The sequence below is a fragment of the Myodes glareolus genome, chromosome 18, assembly GCF_982192425.1.
Source record: "Myodes glareolus chromosome 18, mMyoGla1.1, whole genome shotgun sequence".
NCBI lineage: Eukaryota > Metazoa > Chordata > Mammalia > Rodentia > Cricetidae > Myodes > Myodes glareolus.
The window spans coordinates 55262684-55288953 of NC_142043.1; the positions used below are offsets into that span (position 1 = coordinate 55262684).

General features: G+C 44.9%; 1 protein-coding gene across 8 annotated transcripts in view; it reads left to right on the forward strand.

Annotated features, from left to right (window-relative positions):
- The window catches only part of Ank3 (ankyrin 3), a 310338-nt gene that overhangs the window by 133447 nt on the left and 150621 nt on the right, over window positions 1–26270 (forward strand). For all 8 annotated transcript variants that reach the window (XM_087898212.1, XM_087898204.1, XM_087898210.1 and 5 more), the window contains 2 exons: window positions 9006–9104; window positions 24703–24801. In XM_087898212.1, the coding sequence (XP_087754338.1) occupies window positions 9006–9104; window positions 24703–24801 (198 nt within the window). The remainder of the gene's footprint in view (window positions 1–9005; window positions 9105–24702; window positions 24802–26270) is intronic.

Sequence of the window (26270 nt, forward strand, 5' to 3'; positions counted from 1 at the left end):
CAGTAATTACATTGAATACTCATATGGAAAGGTTAAATAAGGTACTAATGTGCTGGTGATGAAAGTGGCTTTTAAGGAACCCAAAGGGTTTGGTGAAAGGGAAAGAGCAACACCTGGGAACCGGGAGATGGAGATCTCAGCCAGGTCCAATTCCATCAGTGACTTCACCACCCTGAGTTTTTTTCTCACCTTGCCATTAGATGGAATAATTCCTGATGCCCTTGTCTGTTAAAACACCTTGTCAAATGCTAATGGATTCTGTAACATTTTGAATGCATAAAAAAAATCGTTGGTAAAAGCCATAAAAGCATTCTATTAATATGCTAATTCATACTAAAGCAAAATCTACTTTGGTTTATACAAAGTTCCTATCAAGCCTGCTTTGCAGGTCCCTCCTGTAATCCCAGCTCTGGGAGACAGGTAGGCCATTGAAGAGTTCAAGGTCCTCTCCATCTACCTCCATCACTGTCCCAAAGACAAATTCCATCAGATCAAAAACTCTAGCTAGAGTTTGTTTCTCTGTATTTTAATCTAGATTTCTTATCATACACAACAGACCTTCACTCACAGTGAATTTTATGCATTAAAGGAAAAAGGCGGCAATAAATGTTTAGGTTCAGTGGCTATCTGGGCTAGCAGTTTCCCTCAAAGCTAAGATGGTAGGGATGTTGCTGAGCAGATCAGACTGATATGTGCCTGACACAGTAAAGATGCAGATGGTGGGAGCTGAGACAGAGGGATGCTGGTGGGGCAGGTTGGGGTGTGTTAAGATGCACCCGCTTTCCCACTGTGTCCAATACCCACAGCTATTGTTTTTAGAAAGAATGCATAAGACAGGGGCTGGAGAGCCGGCTCAGCGGTTAAGAGCTTTGCCTACTCTTCCAAAGGGCCCGAGTTCAAATCCCAGCAATCACATGGTGGCTCACAACCATCTGTAATGAGGTCTGGTGCCCTCTTCTGGTCTGAAGGCATACATAGACAGAATATTGTATACATAATAATTGAATATTTTTAAAAAAGATGAAAAAAAAGAATGCATAAGATATCTGCCATCCTCACAAGAGTGACCAGGGAATCTTTGGGCTGGCATGCATGTAGCCCCTTTTAAGTGCAGTTATGTGCACTTACACATGTAGAGGGACTCTTTCTATTCTTCCTATGTCTTAAATAATATAATCCTGTAGCTTACTTCCTATGTTATTAGTTTCCTGGTACCCTTCCAAATATCATATCGCTTTACACAGAATGTAAGAGTCCAACGACAGGTTAACTCTGACACCTCCCTCTGACACCAAGGGTGTGTGTCATACGTGTGTGTCGTACATTCTTGTATACCCCGTAAAGCCTACAACCACGCTCACTATTTTTACTTTATATTTCTTATATTTACCTTCATTCTTGCCATTTCCAGAGCCCCCTCCTGATTCACATAGGTCTAATTTTCTATGGGTTTACCACGCTCTCGTTGTCCTAGGGATGTCCTTTCTGTTTCCCTGTTTGAGTCTGTTAGCAACAGTGGTCTCTTCGGCCCTCTGACGGCCCACAGTGGGTCTTCATGTTCAGCAGCCCGACTGGGTCTCACGGTACAATCTGTGGTTAGGGTGCTTGGTGGCCCCTGTGCTTCTGGAGTCTGTGGTCTCATTTCCTATGTTAGTAACTCTGAGCGCATCCTTTCCTCTTTGCGATTTCTTACATTTTCTCGCTTCTGACCCTTCCTCTTCTTGTGTAGCTCCTGACATTCCATTCTCGTTATATTTTAATGTGAACTTTTTATTAATTGACATATCTTTTAGCTTCCCTGACTCTCTGCCCTGCTGTATGACATCTACTTGTGAGCTTAATCAAAGGAATTCTGCGTTTCTGAGATGGCAATTTTTTTTTTTTATCAAATATTTCCATTCGACCCTCTTGGCAATTCCATCTCTGGGCTGAAATTCCATCTGTCTCTCTTAATTAATTGTATAAGTTAGCATACAAAGAACTGGGTTTCATAACATCTTCATATGTATGTGTCTTTACACCTGTTTTGATCTGTTCGCCTCTAGCCCCTCCCCGTGTGTCCCGTCTACTCCAGCTGGTTCCCGTTCTTAGCACTTTCTCCCTGCTTCTGCTTTCCTACTGCATACATGCCATGACCCTCTCTGTCCTCCACATCCACAGAGGTCTCTTAAACCCCTTCCATAGCCCCCTTTCTGAGTTCATAACCTACACACATACAACACACACACACACACACACACACACATGAACAATTTTAAATTTCTGTTCTGAGCATGAGAGAACGAGAGATGATTGCCTTTCTGAGTCTGGCTTCCTTTGCTTAGCAGGTTGCATTCATTTCCCTGAAATTGCCGTGATTCCGTATTTTTTTTATTACTGTATAAGATCCCATTGTGGGGGTTGAGATGTCAGTGGGTAAAAGTACTGACTTTAGATCTTTAGTACCTACATAAAAGCCTACACAGTAGCTCAAGATCTCTAATCCTAGTGTACCCCTCCAGGGAGACGCCCCAGGAGCTCACAGGAGCTCTATGAGCTAACACAGTAGAAAAAAACCTATCTCAAACAAGACAAATCAGAGACAACCAACATATGAATATTGTCTTTTAAACTGACACACACACACATGCATACACACATGTCCATGCACACACACGTCCCAGTGCATACATAACACACATCCGCACATGCACATGTACTCACACACACATACATACACACACACATGCCCATGCACACACACGTCCCAGTGCATACATAACACATATCCGCACATGCACATGTACTCACACACACACACACACACATACATACACACACATGTCCATGCACACACACTTCCCAGTGCATACACAACACACATCCGCACATGCACATGTACTCACACGCACGCACACACACATATGTGTTCACATATGCAGTAACACACTTTTGAACCCACAGGGATAAGCAGGCGCATACCACCCATTCACAGACACACACAAATTTCATTGTATCCATGCACTTCCTTCTCTTTAGCTACTCATCAGTTGATGGACACTTGGGTTGACTCTACAATGTAGCTGTCGTGAGTGCAGCTATGAACCTGGCGGTGCAAGCATCTCTGCGGGATGTTGACTTCAGTCCTTTGGCTGATGCCCAAATGGTGCACCTGGAGCATATGGTCATCCTAGTTTCGGATTTTCGAGAAATCTCCGAGCTGATTTTCAGAACTGATAGACAACCTTACGCCACCCCTTAGCATAAGGGCTCCTCTTTCCCCGTGTCACACTTGCACTCATTGTCACTTATTCAGTAGCGAGAGCCGTTCTTGAATGGGATGAGATAGAGTCTCCAAGCAGTTTGAGTTTTCCCTGTCGGACTAAGAATGTCAAACACGGGGCTAGAGAAATGACTCAGAAGTGAAGAGCAGATGGGAGAGACCTAAGCGGTCATCAGGGATGGAGCAGAGCTTCCGCTTGACCTGGTCCTCAGATTTCCCCAATGGAGACTGCATTTGCCTTTCACCTAGACTCCAACCCACTCCGCTTGAGGTCAGCCCTCCCACAGGACATCAGCAGAGCGGCAGAATTCTCTCACGTTGTTGGCTGTTGTTGCTCTCAGTCTGTGCTAGACTCCGCTGAGATCAGGGGTCTTTCCCTCTGGCCCAGGCTGTGGTAAGGCATATGTCTTACCCAAGGCTGGCACATTTGGGGCCTTTCCACTATGGCGCTTTCTTACTATTTGCATTTGCAGAATTGGAGGCTCTACATGCCGGCTTGCATCCCAGCAATCAGTGCAATCCCAACTGACACCGCCCCAGTAGCTAGCCCAGGCTTAGAAACAAGGCTCGGGCATCATCTGCCTCTTTTAGTGTGCTTGCTTCACAGTAGAAGCATAGCTCCAGCCCTGCACATGGGAAGGAATGAGATCTCCTTTACTGAAGAATCGATATGCAAACACCCACAAGCTACTCCACAGTAGTTCCTCACCTCTTGATTTGTTCCCAGTTTTCAGGAACAACTACTGTAAGATCCAGGGATAAACAGTGACCTGGTGCCTACCAATGGGTAAGCCTTGACACTAGAGAAGCAGAGGCATTCTGATCCCTACCTCAGAATACCACAGTAAGAGGGTCTGCGGAAAGACTTGGGGTCCCAACTCTGCCGCCAGTGAATGTATTTCTTCACCGGCAAATTACAGAGCAGGGCCTTGTCTCATTTTACCAAACAGGGTTATTTTTGTGCTACCTGGCAGATTGCTGCAAGGATTTGCAAGTCATGTGTGAGTATATGTGTATGTGTGTGTGTGTACATGCATGTGTTTCTGTGTGTGCACATACAATGTACATGTGCTTTGTGCACATCAGTATCAAGGCCAAAGGTCAACCTCAAGTTTCATCCTCCAGGAAGTATCCACCTGTTTGTTTGGGGCAGTCTCTCACTGAGACCTGGCAATTGCACATTAGGCTAGACTGGCTGGCCAGCAAGTCCCAAAGGTCGCTCTGCCTCTGCCTCTCAGTGCTGGGATTATAAATGCGGACCACTACACCCAACTTTTTTTACGTGGGCTCAGGTCTTCTTGCTTGAGCTGCAAGCAACTGAGCTCACACCTCAGTTCCCTTTATAATACCTTTGAAGAGGCTTAGATATATGAAGCCGTCCTCTAGCAAATGTCCAGGGCGTTAGGAGTCAAGCCCCCTTCTGCTACCTACTCATCTATGCAGGAGAGAACAGAATCGAAAAGAAAGTGTCAGAAGAAGATGCGACCCTTCACCCTGTTGAGCAGCCTGTGTGACAAAGGCTAATGAAAATCTGTACCCTGGAAAAGCCCTTTCCTTTAGGAACTATAGCAATTGAACTGTCGTGGCTTGCTGCCTAGCTCAGGGCCCCACCTGCTGGCTCAGGACTAGATTCATTCACATAGCGCCTGCTGGCTGGACTGAGAGCCTGCTGCAGAGGAGAGGAGCCTCAACGCCAGCAGAGCGCCCTTCCCTCTCTGCTGTCCCCCACAGCAAAGACCAAAGCCTATGTCAAGCTTGTCACATGGCTTCAGATCCTCTCACCACCGCATCCCTCAGCTGAAACCGTCGATCGCAAGCCTGCGGTAGATCCAATGCCCAGCCGAGCAGATGACTGTCCTCAGCCATAGCAGAACTGCTGTCGCTTTTGTAAATAATTAAGAAACAAAAGCCCCACAACCATCCTTGTTTGTAGATGGTATGTGGCTGCGTTGTACTGTAGTGGCAGAGGTGAGCAGGGGCTTCAGGTGTGGTGTAGTGTGGCCAGCAAAGTCTAAGATTCTGCCCTCTGGCTCCGACCACAGAATGTTTACCTGGGGACTGGGGGTGAGACGGCTTACCTGGTATATGCAAGGCCCTGTGATTAATATCACTCACACACATGCATATGCACACACACATACTCGTGTGCACACGTGCATGCATCAGTTTTACCCACTTTTTTTTCAGAGCTACTTTTTCTTTTACTGAAAATAGATTTTTTTTCATACAATGCATTCTGATTGTGGTTTTCCCTCTCTCAGCTCCCCCTAGTTCCTCCCCACCCCCGTGCCCATCCTAATCCACACTCTGTCTCTCCTTAGAAAGCAAACAGGCAGGGCTGGAGAGATGGCTCAGTGATTAAGATCACTGAGCCATCAATTGCAGAATACTGTATACATAATTAAAAAGCCTTTTAAGAAAAGAAAGAAAAAGAAAACAAACAGTCATCTAAGGACTATTAAGAAAGTAAGATAAAATAAAAACAAACTGGAATATAATAGGACAAACAAATGGGGGGAAAAAGCCGAAGAAAACGCATAAGGAACATATAGACACAGATACTCGGACCCATTTGCACACCCAGGAATCCTATAAAACATAAAACCAGAAGCCATCATATATACACAAAGGACCTGTAAGGTTTAAAAGAAAACGTCCTGGCATGACATTATGAGACAAAGAACCTCTAAAGATGCCACGGAGTGAGTTTTCTGTTGGTGTCTACTGCTGGGCAGGGGCCTACCCCTAAGAGTGGTCTGTTCCCTCCCCTCCCACCGGAGACTCCCTCGGAAGAACCTAATGTTTCCTTTGCCAGTGGTTATCAACTGGAGCTAGGGATGGGGACATGCGTGTGCCTCTCTCAGCTCTAGGACCCCATCTGGTGCAGACGCGCGGGGTCTGGGCATGCCGCCTCAGTGTGGGCAGATCTGCTGTGCTTTAAGGGCCTTGTTTGTGACCTCGGTGTCCTCCATCTCTTCTGGCTCTTAAGCTTCTCCACCTCTTCTTCTGCAGAGTTCCCTGAGCCCTGACAGGAGGATTTGATGCATCCATTCTGGGAACACAATGTAGTGTCAGCACTGTCCGCCAGCGTCGCTAAGGCGAATTTGTTTTACTGAAGCAGGTGTTAGTCTTTTATTGAATAAATTAATCACTGGTTTGTATTTTGGTATCTGAGAGTAATGGAAATAACCCTTAAATTTTATGAAAATAACTCTTAATTAATATTTTAGCTTCTAAGAATAATGAAAGAAAGAGATTTTACAGTCTTCCTGTTTGTAAGAGAAGGTATAGATTTTGTTGTTTGTTTGTTTGTTTGTTTGTTTGTTTTTAAGACCAAGGGACTGGAAAGAGGGCTCAATGGTTAACAGTGCTTTGGGCTCTTCCAAAGGACTGAGTGCAGCTCTCAGTACCCACACTGAGAGGTTCATAACCACCTATCACTCCAGCTCCGGGGACCCAACTCAGGCTTCTGGCCTCCATCTGTTCACACGGGTGGCATACATTCAGAAAAACACACAGACATGTACACATGAATAAAAAAATATTTTTTTTCAGTTCATAAAATTTCGCTGACAATATGAGGGCAAAGTTCATGTTGGACAACATACCATAAAAATGCAACCAGCGAGATACAGGTGGTGGAAATTTCTACAGCGTAAACTACTGAATTTATTCAATGAAGGAATAAACAGAGAAGTAGGGGGAGAATAGTGAACTCTGGGGAGTGGAAGGGACGGGAAGGATCTTGGAGCAAATACAGCATTCAGACAAACCCAGATGCTTGGAAACAGACTGTTGAGTGCAGGTGTGGGCTGAGATACTGTGGTATTATTTCTACTTCTTTTCTTATGATAGTGACATTGCAAGCACTGTCATCTGTCTGTCTATCTATATCTCTATTTATCTATGTCTTTATTTATTTATCTCTATCTCTATATCTGTCTATCTGTCTGTCTGTCTGTCTGTCTTTCTATCTGTCTGTCTATCTTCTCTTCCTCTCCCTCCTTCCTCCCTAGCCTGGGCTACTTAGGAAGACCCCATCCCTAATGACTCTTTTTTTTTTATTAGAGATAATTAAATTGAGTTGTTTGTTGGATTATCTTCCTCTTCTTAGTTCTTGCAGCAAGATGATACAGTGTGGTAGAAGTCAAAGGTTGATTGGTGTAGGGTAGGAGCTGGGGCTTGAACTCGGGGCCCTGAGTGTGCTAAGCAGGCCCTCCCTGTGCCCAGCTCCAAGGTTAACATTTAGTGAACCTGGATAGGGAAGATCTGAAATTCACTATACTTTTTCCTCAGACTTTATGTTTAGAATTTTTTTATTATAGGATGTTTTATTTTTTAGCCATATGTTTAAAGTTAGTTATTTAAATAACCCTCCACCCATGTTCATGCAAGAAACCCTAAATAAACACATGGGTCATGGAAAAAGATATGAAAGTAGTGGGGGCCTTGTTCAGAAGAGGGGTTCACTGGGAGTAGGGGGTGGGAATGAAGATATGATCAGAGTACGGTGTAGTGTGTGTATGTGTGTGTTTGAAATTGTCAAGAAATAAAACACTTTTCAGGGGAAAATAAAAAATATAAAAAGTAAAGAAGTTAAATCCCGGTTCTGTGAGCCATCTCTGCTTGTCAGAGCTGCAAGGCCAGTTGTAAGTAGCACTGTGCAAACTGATGCTGTCCTAAGAGAGTGTAGGGCTTGGAGTCATGACTGCCTTGTACAGCACAAGGCCTGTCCATCACCACTCACACCAGGAGGGGCTCAGCCCAGTTCCTCATGGGCAGGAAGTGGTCAGTTCCTGGTAGCCATGGCATCTGCGCTTAAACTCTAGATGTTAAATTGCTGTGAGCCTGGTTAACAAGTGATCTCATTGGAGCTCTCTGAACTGCATGCTGCAGGCACCCAGGAATAAGAATTCAGCGTCTTGGATTGTTTCCAGTGTATACATATGCCTCCTTGATGGGTTAGAAGCAACAGTCAATGGATGGGTAAAAGAATTGCTAATGATGCTTGGAGAATGTGTGGGCAGCAGAAACACGGGGGACGGGGGCCAAAGCAAGGGACAGGTGTCTCCATCTCAATGAATAGGATCTCACATTTACAACCCAGCCTCCTGCTGAGTCTGGGAAAGCTGAGCCCGGACATTCCTTCAGCTCAATCTACAGTAAACTTGTTATTACCATTATGCCAAGCGATGTGAAACAAACAAAAAACCTGTAAGAAAACATATTGATATATAAAGATGTACGATTTGGACCAGGCATTGGTGATGCATGTCTTTAATCCCGGCTCCCAGAAAGCCAGGCAGATCTCTGCGGGTTTGAGGCCAGCCAATGTTACATAGTGAGACCCTGCCTCAAGTTAAAGGAAATGAAATACAATAAATAAGAAAGAAAGGAAGGAAGGAAGGAAGGAAGGAAGGAAGGAAGGAAGGAAGGAAGGAAGGAAGAAGGAAAGAAAAATTGATTGATTTGGGTATTCAGAATTTCACCTCATCTGTCAGTTACCACCACCAATAAAATGTTTAAACTTGAACCTCATCTCACAGACGGCCTCCCTTCAGATTCCCAAGTCTCATTTTTAGGGGAGGGGAACGCTGACAGAGAGAATAGTGGAAACGTGTACCGTCTGTACTCAAAGGAGAACGGGGAACAGAGCAAGGCTAGTGCTGCTGAGACGCGGGACTCAGTGCTTTGCTTAAGCTGTGTGGGTCAGGCCTATGACCTCTTCTCTGCTTCCCCACAGAATGACATCACTCCTCTCCACGTCGCCTCGAAACGAGGAAACGCAAACATGGTGAAGCTCTTGCTCGACCGGGGTGCGAAGATTGATGCCAAGACCAGGGTAAGCATCCTGCCTGGCATAGGCCTGTGTGGCTCTTCCAGCGGCAGGAATCCTTACCTGGTGCCGGCGCTGTGGGGAAGTGCCATTTTATTTCTGCTTGATTCCTCGTTGGAACGTCTTGGGAAATGCTTCCATTTCGTATACCGTGCGTGCGGGTTCCAATGGCCTCTGGCTTGAACTGGAGAGCATGGGCTCAAGTCTGTTGGTTGCCCTGAGTCGATCTTCAAGAGCTACTTGACACTCAGAGTTGAACTTGAGTCAGTTTGGTGTGAAATCTGACAGCTTTTCCACGGGAAGTTTCATTTGCGCTTTCATACACTGCTTGATGGGAATCGAAAATCCTAGGCAGGCAGCATGGACTTCCTCAAGAAACGAATAATCAGATGGCCAGCCGCTTCTCAGTATACGTGGAGAGGAATTAAAAGGCATCTCCACTCTTGTGTGTGCCGAGCTAGTTTTATCACTGACAAAATCCAGTCACATGCCTGTAAGCCTCATGCCGTCGAGGCAGAGACAGGAGGCTCCACAGAGCTTGCTGCTCAGTCAGCCTAGCCAAATCGATCACCCTCAGGGTCAATGAGAAATCTTGTCTCACAAAATAAGATGGGGAGTGACTGTTGAAAGTACAGCGCGAGCCTTTGGCCCCCATAAAGAAGGACATATCATATAGGCACCCCCCCACCCCCCGCCCACAAGCGTGTATTCACACGGGGGGGGGGGGGAGACAGAGACAGAGAACAATTTACTCCAATATAGATGAATCTTGAGGATATAATGCTGAATCAGATAAACCAGTCGCTCAAGAACACACACATGTGATTCTAAAGGACCGGCCATGTAGCTCCATACAAGTGTGGCCTCGGCCTGCATGAATTTCTGGGTTCAACCCCAGCACCAAGGAAAATGTACCATAGAAATAGAAAGAAGAGAGGCAGTTGCCAGGGCGAAAAGGGAAATGAAGTGTTACTTGGGCATGGAGTGTCAGATTAAGGCAAAAGAAGGCAATGGGTCCAATGACCTGTCAGTTCAATGCAAATATAGTTATTAATACAGTTTTAAAGATGGCTTTGAGGGGATAGTGTATGTATCTTATCGAAATTAAAAATGTTTTATTAAATGTTTTCAAAATGCCTCAATATGTCTAAGTGGATGCACATAGTCCTTTGTTTTTGTTGTTTTGGAAATGGTAGTGGTGATGGAGACTGAACCCTGCCCTTTATGCTGTTTTGTCTCGTTGACGGTATATAGCACACGTGCACACCTCTCAGCTTAGCCCTTGATTTAGGTAGGTTAGTCACCCTTTCTCTTTAGACTTTTGTCATCTAAAATTCAAAGAACAAGTCGGGTGTGGTAGTGCATGCCTTAATCCCAGCCTTCATCCCAGGCAGAGGCAGGCGGATCTTTGTAAATTCAAGACCAGCCTTGTCTACAAAGCGAGTTACACATAGAAACTCTGTCTCAAAGCAAAATAAAATAAAACAAAACAAATTAGAAGTAAATACCCACAGTGACCAAGATATTTATCAACTATACCAGCCAGACACAGGCAGAAATCCCAGTGCTAAGAGAAGGAAGTAGGCAGGAGCTCCCACCCCTAACCAAAAAGCTAACTTCAATCATCATCTGCGTACAAAGGAAAACTTTGTCTTCTCCAAAGGAGTCTCACTGAGCGTATTAGTCACAGCGAAAGGCAGACCCCATGACAGCCATTGATGACCAACGCAAAATGAACTCATTGGCACTTTGTAGACCTTCTGTCTCGTGTCTCTTTGAGTGAGCATTTTCTGTCTTACTGCTCTTTTGCTTGAATATTATGGTTTCCGAGTTTGTGTTTTTATGGGCTTGGGATTGTGTGGTTTCTTAGGCTTTCTCTTTGTTACTTTTCTTTTTCTTGTCTTTATTATTTGTTGTTATGATGGTGATGATGCTTTGTTTGCCTATTTATTTGCTTTCTAAAGAGAGTGAGAAAGAAGGCCTGGATTTGGACAGGTGGGGAGGTGGGGAGGATCTGGGAGGAGTTGGGGGAGGAGCAACATGATCAGAAAGCACTGTATGAGAAGAAAAAAGAACCGACCAAATAAAGTAAAAGTCTTAGCTTTAAAAAAAAAAATAAATAAAACCCATACCAAGACTTTTCTTTTTCCACATTTCACATGTTTATTGCAAGATCTGGACCAGAGACAGTCTAGTGAAAGCAATGTCATCCGTCTACGGGCTCTCCACCTTGTAATCATAGCCCAGGCCCCACTTCCAAGAATCCTTATCTCCATGTAGCTAAACCCAGCCTGGCAAACTAATTGTATTCATGCCGGTCTTTGATCTACTGATGTACTCACTATTAGTGACATTTATTCACTCAAAGAATAAGTGACCATGGACCGTCTGCTCAGCTCAGAGAAGGGGTGAGGCAACAAAATAGCCATTTTTCCTAAAACCCAAGGCCATAGGCTCGTTTGTTTCCTCTTCTCCGTCTCTAGGCCAGACCAGCCTGGGTGTTTGGTAGACTGACTGTTGAACCTCAAAGGAACAGCTGTACCCTACGAGAAACACTCTTACTAGAGGAATGAAGAATGATAAAGAGCGCCCCCTGAAGGGCCATCCCGGTAGAGAACAATTGAGTTGGATCTTCTGATTTTCTCTATTTCCATAAGGAATTATCAGAGTGTAAAGTATGCTAGAGCCATCACTGTCAGCCGCAGTTCCTCTGCTAAGCGTGGGCTGTGGAAAGGCGCTGCAGGGGACAATGGAGGGGCATCTTGTCCCAAGGAGGTGCAGGATCATTTATGAGTACCAGGAATCTGTGTGAGGGGGGAATGAAGAATGTAGGCGCCGCATAGAAGAGGATCGTGAAGGTGCCTGATTGTCCTCTGGTACTTTAGCTGACTGAAGATGACATTATTTCTCCTTCTTTTGATGCAGTCTTTGCTCGAAAAACAAATCAATTATTTTTCATTCTGCATCATATACAAACCCGTAGTGAGTTCAGACAGAGAGGCAATCCGTTTTCTCATCGCTGTGACCAAACACCTGACAGGAAGCAGCTACCTCGGGGAAGAGTTCATTTAGGTTTGAGGGGATTCAATCTCAACTTCCCTATCACGGCAGGGAAAGTATGACCGGTAGCTCCATTGTGTAAGGAGGTGTATGAGCCCAGGACTTCACATTGCCTCCCGTCTTGAAAGCACAGGAAACTGAGTGTGGGCAGGAAGCGGTAACGTACCGGAACTTCAAGGCCTCTCCCAGTAACCCACTTCCTTAAGTGAGGCTCCTCCTGCTAAGGTTCCTTGACCTTCCCAAACAGCAGAACTCACTGGCGACCAAGTGTTAGAACACCCTGCTCTCCTTCCCAGTGCAGACAGCAAGTTCTCCTCATCGTATACACTTCTCAGCCAGAAGAGCTCTGGATCTCCTCACTTCAATAATTAGGACCAGGATGCTGACTCAGTGGGTAGCGAGTGCTTGTCACACAAGTGTGGGGACCAGAGTTCAGATCCCCAGTCCCCATGTAAATTCCTGATGGGCATAGCAGTTCGTCTGCAATCCCAGAACAGGAAGGCAGAGGCAGGGAAATTTAGAGCATGCTAGCTAACTCCGTACTCTCAGAACTGGTGAACTCTGGGTTCCACTGAGAAACCCTGCCTCAATATAGAAGATGAAAAGAGACCTAAGGATTTCCTCAGCATCAACCTCTCCCTCCACAACATACACACATATGAGTTCCCACACACACGAGTCCCCACCCTCCCCCCCACACACACACATGAAGAGTAGTTAGGGCTGAACTATAACTCAACGGTAGAACTGTTGCCCAGCCTATGGAAGGTTCTGGATTCAATCCCCAGCCCTGAAGGGGTTAAGAAAAGAAAAGGCTTACTAGAAGATTCAGAATGCTTATACATCGATCTTCCCAGAGCTTAGGAGGGCCTGGTATTCCAGAGCTTTTAGGTCTCTGTTCATTCGATCGCAGGAAAGCTTTTCCCAGATCTAGAACGAGCCAATTAGGCCAGGCTAAAGTGATATCGCCTGGCCTAATTGGCTCATTCTAGCTCTTGCCAACATGGCGTCATGTGTGCTGAGTCCTTCTGTGATGGTGGCGGGAGTGTGTGGGGTGTACACACTCACCAAGGCAGCCTTTTAGACCATCTATATGCAGCTCTTGAGTCAAGGGCTTCCTGGCAGTTGCTGTTTTCCAACAAGATCTTAATGGCTTTGTTTCTTTCGAGCCTAAGATGCTGTACTGGGGGCTGCCTGCTGTGCTCTGTGCTGAAGGCTCACTCCCTTCTAGGCTAGCCTGAGTGTTTGAGAAGACTCTGGCAGATGGTCCTATACCATTTTTATTTCTTTTGCGTCAGTTCCCAGCCCAGTCAGAGACTCAATATAGTCCTTATTCTAGAACAGTTCTAAATGTCAAGTTCCCCCTCTTTACTAACTCCTTACCCTTTCATAAGAAGGCTGAGCTGAACCATGGTAGTGCACACCTTTAATCCCAGCACTCGGGAGGCAAAAACAGGCGAATCTCTGAGTTCGCGGCCAGCCTGATCTTCATGGTGAGTTCCAGGACTGCCAGGGCTACACAGAGAAACCTGTTTCAAAAAGAGAAAGAAAGAAAGAAAGAAAGAAAGAAAGAAAGAAAGAAAGGAGGGAGGGAGGGAGGGAGGGAGGGAGGGAGGGAGGGAGGGAGGGAGGAAAAATAGTAAGCCTGCAGGCTTTCATTTCCTGATGATATATGTGGGGGAAGAGTGCTGATTCCTGGAACATTGGCTCCAAATCTCTAAGCCTGCCCTGCCCTTTCAACCTCCTTAGCAAGGTGCCCAGCACCCAATCCTCACACACCCCGTTACCCAATGTTGCACACAGAGTCACACATGTCTATCTCAGTAACCACAGCACTTTGCATACATCACATACTCAAAAAATATTCACCAGAACTGAAAAAAGATACACTCCTTAATGTTCTATTGTCAAAAGGCCTTAATGGGCTTGATCGGGGGCTGGTCCTTCAGCGATGGATCGACTCTCAAGTAAAGATGAGAAGACATTTATAAAAGGGGGAGGGTTGTCTTCGTCATTCCTAACCTACTGCCCTGAGATGTCTGGCAGAGAACACAGTCATATCTTATATATCTACCCTTTACTCCGCCCCCACCCTCAGAGTGGAACCAATTGTATTTCTCAGTTTAAAACTAAAAAAAGAAAACCAAACTTCTATGTTCCTTTACATTCTTGGGAGTGTGATTGTCCTCATTAAAAACAAATTCTTGCCAAAAGCAAAGTCATAGACCGGCCTCTCACAGAGAGGAGATTTTAAATTACAACTTCCTCTACAGAGTTCAGATTGTTGACACAAGCATCAACAGGAAGAAGGCCCCAGCTTTCCACATAAACCAAGACTTACTGAAAGTATTCCTTCATGTCATACAAAATGTGCTGGTGGCTTTTACTTTCTGGAACAAATACTGGGAACTTACCCAGTGCAGTGATGCCTGCCTCTAATCTCAGCACTTGGGAAGGAGAGACCGGAAGGTCAGGAGTTCAAGGTCAGTGTGCTCAGGCCAGACTAGGCTACGTGAAACCTCACCCACCCCATTCCCAAAAACAAGCAACCGCCACAGGAACCCAGTATTGATGGGAGCTAGACAGATGGCTCAGGGGTTAAGAATGCAATCTTTTCTTCCAGAGCACCCTGGTGCAGTTCCCAGCACCAACTGGCAGCTCTCAACTACCTACAACTCCAGTTCCCAGGGAAATGAACACAATGTGGGCACTAGCCCACACATGTTGTATGCATGTGCATGCAGACAAAACACTCATATGCATAAAACGCATCTTTAAAAGCATGGAGCCTTTTTTTACATTCAAAGATGTGATGATGAGAGGCCTCAGGCCTTCCTTCACTTGGAAGAAAAAAATTCATTCCAAGCTGCAGCACAGGGGACTCTTTCTCTTTCTCCTGAGATTTGGATGCCATGCTAGAAAGGCCATTTCCTTTACTCCAGAGGGAATGCAACATCATGGATGCATATCACATGCCTGGTTCTCCAGAAGAATCTAAATAGCAAGCTCAGGACAGTTACTGTTTTGGTTCGTTGCTGATCATTCACGCAACTTTACCTTCTGTTTTGCCCCAACGTATCTTGTCAACACTGATGTACGACCTCTTGGAAATAACTCAACCAGTCAGACACTGAAGCACTCCACGGTGATCTACTATAATCGTCTTGATGGTGCCACTTTCTTAAAACAAAGTTACAGCAAATAAATTACCCACTGTTGGGTTTCATTCTGAGCCTTAATGTGAATTTTAAACATATAGCGTCCTCTTGAGGAGTATTTGTATGTATCAAATGTCTAATTTTTTGAAATTTATAGTCATATATAGCATTCTCCTTTTCTCAAGCTTTAGAAAAGTCAGCACTTGACAAATCAATTCATTGTGAAATTTATATTATATGAAAATCATGTCATATTTACAACCAAATAAAACCAAATAGTATAAATGGAATTTCATACAGAATTCTCATATACAGGTAACATTAGGTAGACACTACTTCAGAAACACATAGCATTCATAAAATTAATTTTTCTGTATATATAAAACACAATGACACTTGGATTATGATCATATAGAATATTTATTATAGTCTCTAGAGCAGTCTCTACCTACAACCCCCGTTCCAGAGAAACGAACACCCTCCTCTAGTCAATGTGGGCACTAGCCCACGCATGTCATATATATGTGCATGCAGGTAAAGCATGAAAAGATTTAACTAAAAAGTCATGGGAGAAGGCTAAAGAGAGAGAGAAAGAATATAGAGATGATTGATAGATAGATAACAGATGGACAGATGGACTGATGGACATGTTTATGGCTTAGCATTCTAAATAACACTCAACCTGTATCAAGACAAGAAACCCAACACCCACAAAAACACAATAGAAACACAAATACAAACAGGTGTTGTGCTCTCCATAAAAGCAGTAGTTTGTAAGAGAGAAAGCCGAAGGGTTTCATATTCTTCTTCTTCAATTATACGTATTTTTCTTTTACATTTATATATGCTTGCATGTGTGTGCTTCAGCATGTGTGTGAGGCCAGAGAACAACTGCCCCTTTACATGTTGAGACATCTCACCAGCCCAACTATCATGTTAAGCCTATTGAATGAATAGCATTTCAATGAGGAAGAGAATTCAGAGGTTCTATGTTCCTATATGAATGGCAGGCATGAATTCTTGACTGGAAGAGAATACTGGACGCTTGTATTAATATTTGGCATAGCAGGAGAAACCCGATGTTTCAGAAGCCAGTCTGTGCGTGAACTCTCATTACAACCCTTGGCTTCTTGTGTGACCTTGGATCGTTGCATCAAGGCCCTGGAGCAGCTTTCTGATCTATAAATAGAACCCCTAATGCCTTTCCCATGGAGCAGTTGTCAAAATAAGACCCTAAGTATAAAGTTCCTGTAACAGAGGACATTAAAAATGACACTCCATTTCTCTTGGATTAACTCTACGACTGCCTGACATTTCAAATACAGGTCAATCAAATTCTGAATGGGTGGGAATCCCGGCATGAGAGTGGGCTTTCTGTTAAACTCCCTTCGCCTTTCATTGGTTTGTCCTGACTGCCTCCCTGACCCCTGTGTGCACTATTGCATATGATTTTATTGCCGTCAGTCATTTCAATACCACGTTCTCCTTGACCTTCACAGTATCCCATAGAGTTCTCCTATCCTGGCTTCCTTTTCCATCACTAGAATGAGGGGTTTTTGCTTAGGAAGGCAAGAAAGAGAGGAGCCTAGCGGACACAAACTAAAATAAACATGTTCCTTCTGGAAAACCCTCTCCCAGCCATATCATGTGTGTCCCACTAGTCTTGGCTTTGAGCAGCTTCCAGATGGTAAAGCTCTGTCCTGTGTGACATTCTGCAGCGTGACACCCTACTGTCCCCAGCTTTCTGGTCCAGGTCCTGCTCTGTGCGCCTCCCAAGACTGGAGGAAGGTCTTTTTAGCCTTTGTGTGTATAGGGTTTGGCTCGCTGGTTAACAGAAGAGAGCGTTCTGTTCAGCCAGCAGCACGCAGTTCCCACCTCCCTAATAAGATTACTGTCATGGAAATGAAATACAAGCCCTAGACCAGTCAGCATGGGCAATTCAAAAGTCTGCCCAAGGGAAACCCATTCATTATGTCAGAGCTGTAAAAATCGAGGGGACTGGAAAGAAAATTGCCAACCTCTTGTAATTCCATTTCCCTCCCATAATGTCGTCATGGCAACCCAGCATCCCATCCCCGTCCTCTCAAGTCAACTACATACATTGTGGTATTGAAGCAGGCTCCCTCGCCTCCCCCAAAATTGCCTTTGCCAAGAATTTTTCAGCCTGGAGTTAATATTATATAAGGCTGAAGAACAGCTCTTTTTGGTTCAGTACCCATTATAAATGACACTGTACGTACATTGTAAGTTTGCATGGAGTTGGTAACAAAAAAAAATTCTTGCTAAATTTAAAAAGAAATAAGTCAATATTTCCAACCTTTGTTGGAAACAGTAATATGCCTGTCAGTGTTATGTTGCCAAGTACAATATCCATAAAAGCCCTTTTATAAGCTTGCAATATCCTGATTTGCAAGAAAGAAAAATCTTATTAGAGCAAATTCTGAGTCAAGAGATTGAGTCATGCTCGTCAATCTAATCTCCGTTAATAAACAGCTTACTCTAGTGAGAATTTTGGCTTTAGCTTTTGTTGCGTTTTTTGGTTTTGTTGTTGTTTGTTTGACTGTTGTATTTTTTTTTAAGATGAGATATTTCAATAGTGTTCTGGCAATAGATAAAGGGAGTCCAAAACAAAAGGACAACAGAACCTGCAGGATGGCTCAGCAGGTAGAGGAGCTTGCAGCCAAGCCTAGCAACCTGTGCTTGGTCCCCAGCACCCACAAAGTCGAAGGAGAAAATCGACTCCTGAAGTTGTCTCATGACCTCCACATATGCCATGACACAAACATGCATGCACACAAAATAAATGGATGAATGAAGAATGTAAAAAAAAAATACAGGGCTAGAGAGATGGCTCGGTGGTTAAGGGCACTGGCTGCTCTTCCACAGGACCTGGACTCAATTCCCAGCACCCACATGACAGTTCACATCTGTAACTTCAGTTCCAGGGGACCTGACATCTTCATGCCAATGCATTTAAATAAAGTTAAATTTTTTTAAAAAATTTTACTAAAAACAGTACAACAGTAATTTTTATCATTAAACTAGATAATCCCTGTTTTAAGATTATCTTAAGGTTTGGGGATCTAGCTTAGCTGGTAGAATGCTTGGCATGATAATCCCAGTACTGAGGCAGGGAAGACAGGAAGATTACAAATTCAAGGTTATTCCCTAACCTCATCCCAAGTTGGAAGCTGGGCTACCTAATACACTGTCTCAAAAGCAAACAACCTTGAAAAGATATTCCCTAACTCTGTTCATTAACTTGGTCATTGTTTTTCCTTTTGGATTTTTGACATAGGGCCTTACTGTGAAGTTTAGGATAGCCTCAAACTGGAATTGTAGTTCAGGCTATCCCTCCCTGCTTCAATCTCCCTGGCATAACAAGCAGAGGGTCCCGTCATGCCTTGTTAGATTCAGATACCCCTTCATCATTTATTTACCTTATCTTTGGGATGAGAGGAGGCTAGACCATTGTTGATGAAAAAATTATTCTTGATACTCACCGAAGAATGATAAGGCAGGAACTAGAGAGCCGGCTCAGTAGCCAAGAGTACTTGCTGCTCTTCCAGAGGACCCATGTTTGAGTCTCAGTACCCATAACCACTTATAACTACAGGCACAGGGACCTGACATTGTCTTCCGGCCTCCATGAATACTTGCACACACATGCTCACACATGTAACAATAAAGAAAATAAGTCCTTAAAAAGCAGATAAGGTAGGCAGAGTTTTCTGCTACAAGGCCTCACTGTGCAGACCCGAGGGAACAGGGAACCCAGCTCACCTCTAAAGACAACAAGGAAACAGAGGATATAATTGTGAAGCAGGACTTGGGAAATTACTAAGAGGAAAAGTCATGGGTTAGAGGGATGGCGGCCAAACCAACGTGACAGAATCATTTCTGGGGGTAGACTTGGGTGCTAAGATGGCGGTGGGAATGAGGGAGTAGATCGATCAAGGGTTGGGGAGTCTCTCTAAGCTGACCGTGCAAGGTTCCCATACCAGAGGAGGCAGAGATAAAGAGCAGAAGCCCCAGAGTTGGGACACTGTTAGGAGTCAGCTGTAGGGGCAAATACAAGGTACCCGTCCCCCAGAGCAAGTGCAGAAAAGAAGACAAAACCTGTGGGAGGTAAGAAACTCATGTGTGGTTTTTAGAGAACCTTCAAAGACGTACTGCTACAGTGGGACGGTTCTCAGTGTGCGGTCGCGCCCCTTCCGGTTTGCATTTTAGATCTTTCCTCTATGATTTGTAACAGTAGCAGGATTAGTTGTGAAGTAGCAATGAAAGCATGCCTGGGTGAGTACTGACAATGTAGCAGGAAACTGGTTCCATCATTAGCAGTGGGTAAGCTAGTTATGGTGGCGCACACCTGACCCGTGATCCCAGCACTCAGGAGGTAGAGGCAAAACATAGAGGGTTCAGGATCATTCTAGGGCTACACAGTGAGTTTGAGGACGGCCTGATCTACCTAAAATGCTATCTCAAGGAAGAAAGAGTGGGGGGGGGGAGATAGGAAAAACAGAGAGAGAGAGAGAGAGAGAGAGAGAGAGAGAGAGAGAGAGAGAGAGAGAGATATGCTGTAGTGTTGAATAACAAAAATTTGGATCCTAGAATAAGTATCTCTCAAACAAATACTTGTGGCAGGGGTGGCCACAAATATATTCACTTGGACAAGGGAAGGGAACAGAGAAAGCTAGGGTGAATCTAGGATAGATCTTAAAAGACCTGGAATGCCACCATGAGGAATTATTTTGCTCATGAATGTGTTGGCATGTGTGGGTGTGTGCTCCCATGTGGAGGCCAGTGGATGATTTCGGGGGAGCCCTGTCAAGGGTGGTCCTCCTTTATTCTCTCCATGTTCCCTTAAGATGGGGTCTCTCCCCGAACTCAGTGTTTGCTAATTTTACACTAGTCTGCTGGCAACTGGTAAATCCCCAGCATCTTCCTGACCCACCTCCCAGCACTCCTTCATCACAAACAGCAGTATCACGGTAATAGGCGTGCACGACTGTGACCCGTGTTTTACATGGGTGACAGGGATTCGAACTAAGGTCCTCATGCTTGCTCACCAGCACTCTGGCTCACTGAGCTTTCTTCCCCACACCGCTCTGGAGAATTTATACTTCACAGAGAAGTGAGTGGCAGTGATTGGAACCTTTCTAAGCAGAGATCTGTACTGGGAAAGATAAGCCGCCATGCAGCTTTAACACTAAAGAAGTTCAAAGTTCATGCTGTTTTCTTCATCTTATTTTCGTCCAAAAGATATAAAGTAGACTGACTGTCTGCTGATTTTCAATACTCGTTTTGACTGAATCAAGTCTGGCTTGTTGAATTTACAGACTTTTAAGTGTTACTGAGTTAGCTGGACAACTTCAGTGTCCTTGAATATTAAAAAAAAAAACTGAACTGCTCACTAACTGTCTTAAGGCTTGTTTCCATTGACCTACAAATGTCCCCACAGCTCAGCCAGCCCCACCTGTACAGCTGGCCTTCATGACAGGCTGCCCAGCTTCCTTGTGGGGTGACGCTCCTGCTGGGACTCTCCTTGAAGACTAGGGCAATTTGAGAAATGTCAGATCGCATTTGTAGCCGATGCGAAGAAGCCGGCAATAGAAGCATTGCCAGGGTTCTCCTGTTGGTTGCTCTTTGCAGGTTGGGGGAACTGATAAATCTGACCTTGGGAAACAGCTGACTGTGCCATTGAAGCAAAGTGATTGAGGGAGCAGAGGCTCAGAACCTGGCTCTGTCACTGATGAGAAAAATCTTCACATCCTTAGTCTGTCGGTTCCACCCATTTGCAGTAGACGCAGAGATACAAGCGTTAGACGGCAGAATAAAGAAGGGGACCAGTGGCCGAAGAGCTAAGCTTGGGAACTTGCTCCGCACTACCCTTTGGTTGTCTTGCCTAGTCATCACTAATAACCTGAACCTCCGCTGGCACACGCCCTTGTAGTTCTGGGAAGAAACCCAGGGCCGCCTCACACTGGCTGGACTCAGGGCCTTAACTGTGCCCACTGAGCTGTGCCCATATCCCCTCTGGCCTTGTTCTGAATTCAGCCTGTGCATCCTTGGGAAGAGTCATCTTTAAACCTCTTTAAACCCTAAGGGTTTAATTTTTTTAAATTAACTGTTATTTGTGTGTATACGATGTGTGTGTGGGTGTTCTTGTCACAGTGCACACCTCAGAGGACAATTTTATGACGTCAGTTGTGTCCTCCCACCTTCGCCTGGGTTCTGGGATTGAATTCAGGTCTCTGGTTTACATGGCAGCTTCCTTTACTCACAGTGAACCCTCTGGTCATTCCTAGAGTTTTCATTTTTTTTTTTAGCAAGGATTTTATTTTCCTTGTAGGAATGTTTTGAGAATAAAGTTATAAGGTGTCTTCAGATAAATCTACATAGAGATGAATCATGCTTGACCATGAGACAGAAAAAGAAGCTGGCTTACTGAAGTCTGAAATACTTTCAAATTTTCAGAATAAAAACTTATTTTTTAAGGTAGACTCAAAAAAAATTGTCTGGAGCAGCATGCCTAAAACTATTTAAAGTCAGTGCTTGCAATTGATTATGCTGAGATGGCCATACATGGTGCATGTATTCTGTACCATGTTCTGCTGAGTTAACCACATATGGTGATGTGGTATGTACCATGTTCTGCTGAGATAGCCACATATGGTACTTGTAGTGTGTAACATGTTCTGCTGAGATGGCCACATATGTTGCATGTGATGTGTAACCATGTTCTGTTGAGATAGCCACATATGTTGCATGTGGTATGTACTATACTCTACTGAGATGGCCACATAAGTGATGTGGTGTCTAGCATGTTGGCATGAGAAGAATAACTTCCCAGGATGAAGGAGAGCAGCTGGAATGCTTCTCTGTCTGCAGGACTTCAGTTTGTCATTTTCTGCATGTAGTCCAGTGTCTCCGCAGTTTTGACATTTTTAGCCCACTGACAGCAGTCACTGAGTGGCAGCGTGTGTGTGTGCGCGCGCGCGCGCGCTGACTTGGGGTGATGGTTAGGGCAGAATCACCACTGCTTTGTTCCTGCTTAGACAAAACACCTGCTCATGTGTTTTGTTACTAGGAAACTGCTGGGTCTTAGAGGTGGGTTTGTTTGTTTGTTTGTTTGTTTGGAAGTTTCTGTGTTCTGCTTTTTCGGAGGCTTCCTCCTGGAAGACTGCATTGCTATGAATTATAAAGCAAACACTTGAAATCAGCATGAAAGGATAGTTAGGTGTCCCTGGAGAGTGTTCCAGTAGCCTTACATACTAAACCAAAAGCAAAAGAAAAGAACATTGATGCTACTTAGAGTTGTCGTAGTTTATAGGTGTGGCCGTACCTGCTTGCTGTGCGTCCCAGTGCTTGGCCTTCCTTCTCAGAGCTGCCCAGTCAGGTAGAAAGTGCATCCGGTATACTGAGCCAAGCGCCAGCATATTGGTAGACACGATTATTTTTAGGTGGGTTTTATCACCTGGAGGGATCTTCACACTTGACACTGGAGAGCACAGAAGCCAGCCTGTCTGTGAAAACTTCTCCAGGGAGTTGGGGACACTTAGACAGCTTCAGCTGAGTGACTCTCACGTAGCTCCCTGCTGAGTCTCCTTTCCTAATTATTCCTGAGCAGCTGGTCCTTGTCTGTGAGACTTGAAGGGAGGTCCGCAGGTCCAGGGTGCAGGACTCTGGGAGGCGACGAGCGTAAGGAAGAAGATAAAGTATCTGTGTCCTGTTGAGAGCTGTGTAACTGCAAACGGATGGGAAATCAATTCCTGTGCCTACCGGAAGAGTTGCCAAAATGGGTCATAAATCCGCGGTCGCTGATGGAAATGACAATGATGTTCCAAGGGGCCAGAGCAGTGGCTCTCACCCTTCCTAATGCTGCGACCCTTTCATACAGTTCCCCATGCTGTGGTGACCCCAGCCATAAGACTGTTTTCATTGCTACTTCTTAACTGTAATTTTGCTACTGTCATGAACTGTAATGTAAATAAATATCTTGTGTTTTCTGATGGTCTTGGGTGACCCCTGTGAAAGGGCAGTTCGACCACCAAAAGGTCATGACTCACAGGTTGAATACCATTGAACTAGAGTTATGACTCAGCAGCTAAGAGGGCTTGCTACTCTTTCAAAGGACCCAACTTTGGGTCCCAGCACATATGTTGGATGGCTCCTGTAACTCTGGCGCCAGGAAATACGACATCCTCTTCTGGCTTCCAAAGGCTCCCATATGCACATGACAAACACTTACAAAGACACATAGATATAAATAAAAATAAAATAAATCTTGAAAAGTAAAAAGGAAAGGAAGAGGAACCAATGAAACAAAAGATTTTGGCTCAAATATTGAGTGTACTTTGACGTGGAGTTTGCAGCATTCAGAGGACTTGTAAGACAGCCAATTACAAGTCAGTCTGCCCTGCACACAAAATCTAGCACCATGAACATCTGGAGAAGCGACAACCAGAGATGATTTCTCTCATCTGAAGCCTGCCTCGTTCTAACGGTGTCATACTCGGCAGCAGACACGTGAACTGACCCTGATGATGCACAGTTCATTAAAAGGATTTTTTTTTCCATTTTTGGTCTTTTGAGACAGTGTTTCTCTGTATAATCCCTGCTGTCCTGAAACTTGCTCTATAGATGGGGTTGGTCTTAAACTCAGAGATCTGCCTGCCTCTGCCTCCAAGTGCTGGGATTAAAGGCGTGTGCCACCACCCGCCCACCTCGTCAAAAAGGTTTTTAACAAATTGTTTAGTAATCACAAAATTATTGATTTTTTTTTGTATTTCACTCAGCCATGTTTGAACAGTTGGATTGATCATCCTAAACTGATCTATTTTGATATTCTGAGGCTGTGTTCTCAAAAAAAATCAATAAAACTATCTTAAAGTTAAATTTATATATGCTCACAGTAGAGGATATGATATAGTGATTACTATATTCCAGCACAATGACATTAAGAAAAAGTGTCATGGAGTGACATGCATAGATATGCAAGAGGAAGGCTAAACTGTATAACATTTCTCGCATGAACCTTCTTTAAACATTTAGGTCTGAGGACATAGCTCAGTTGGCAGGATGACTGCCATGCAAATACGGGGACCCACTTCAGATCCCTAGAATCCACAGAGAACACAAGACACACACTTGTAATCGCTGCCACGGGGAGGTGGGAACAGTCCCACCTCTGGCGCTTAAATTTACAAAAATGTAGTTCTCAGATTTAAAATAGAAAGTTAGTGTATGGAATCCAGGAGCCAACCTTTGATACCCCTGGCCCACAGCGTCCTAAAGGCTTATACCACAATGGGTCTTCGAGAATACGCTGCGTCTCTGAAACATATTTAAGGTCACCAACTTACAGTGTTGCCTTTGTTCCACAGGACGGTCTGACACCGCTGCACTGTGGGGCAAGAAGTGGCCATGAGCAGGTGGTCGAGATGTTGCTTGACAGAGCCGCACCCATCCTTTCAAAAACCAAGGTAAGGTCTTCAGTGTCTGAACATGGTGCCGGGCTCGGGTCTGCTTCCCTTCGCTGTTTTTATCTGAGCCTTTGGAATGAGAGGAAACATAGGAACCCGTAACCACTTAAATGGAACGTAAGTTCATCAGATCTTTGGAGGAGTTCCAAATAAGTTTGGGGACTGGGGAAATGGCTGAGAAGACAAAGGCTCGCTCTGCCATCATGAGGACTATGCTTCAGGTCACCAGCACCCATGTAAAAGTTAGAGAGACCAGACAGGTATGGTGGCCACCTGCAATCCCAGCCTTCAGGAGGCAGAGACAGCAAAATCTCCCTGCAAGCTTGTTAGCCAGACTAGCCGGAACTGGTATGAGGTGGGTTCAGCAAGAGACCCTCTCTCAATAAGCAAAGTGGAAGGTGATCAAGGTAGACAGACAGTCCGTTGTTGACCTCAGGCATCTGCATGCAAGCATGAGTGAGTGCATGCACACCTAGACACATGTAGATGCCTACACACATGCAAATACATGCATACATACAAAATAAGTTAGGTTTATGAAGCTTTTCTGTATAATGTGTTTTACAGTAGAGCCTTTTCTCGTTTGTTATTTTTGGCCTGTTTCGCTTACTACTTAATATTACACAATGGTACTTTCAGAGCTCAGCTGACTGCTGCTTTAAACAGACAGAAAGATCTCCTTTCTGGCTGGGTTCTGAGTCTTTTTCTACACCCCACCCCCAGTTGATTTCTTCAGAGTTTGTAGGCTGAGGCAGGGGGTTCAGCTGAATGGTAGAGCATTTGCCAGTCGTGCACTGGGCCCTCAGTTCCGTGCACATTAAAAACGTTAAAATTCTGTTTCTCCATCCCCCCCCACCCCCGACTGTGTGGGATTTGACGGGTAAGCCTGCCCTGCCCTTTTCATTCCCAGCAGTCCACCGGAACCCTCGCATCAGCTCGCAAAGCCATTGTTTCTAGGTTTTGCAATCACAAGAGAAACTTGAAATTGGTCATAGCAGGGAACCCACACACCCTAGGCTTTGGGATCTGGGATTAACCTTGCTGTTTTAGAGAGCTGATGGCTAAGCCTCGATCATAGGCAGGTGTGTCCCTGCTCAAGGTCTCTCAAGGAGCCAACACTAGTCCCTGAGGCTAGGCTAGCCAGCAAGCTTGTTAGTCCTAGCACTGTGATAACAAGCACGTTCTGCCATAGCTGGCTTTCTATGTGTTTTCCAGGGGATTGAACTAAGGTCCTCAACGTTGTACAACAAGCCTTTTGTCAACTGTGCCATCTCCCTGACCCACCAAATAGACCTTTCCGACTGTCCACCCTACCTGTGCTCACCATATCTTTAAGGTGGTGTCCCCTGAGCAGGGTTCCTTTCCCATTGGCGCTCCTTACACTGTTCCAAAAGACCCTGTCCGATGCTGCAGGTACTTGCTGCCTGGGCTGGACCTTCCTACATCGGTTGCCAAACCTTCCAAGCCCC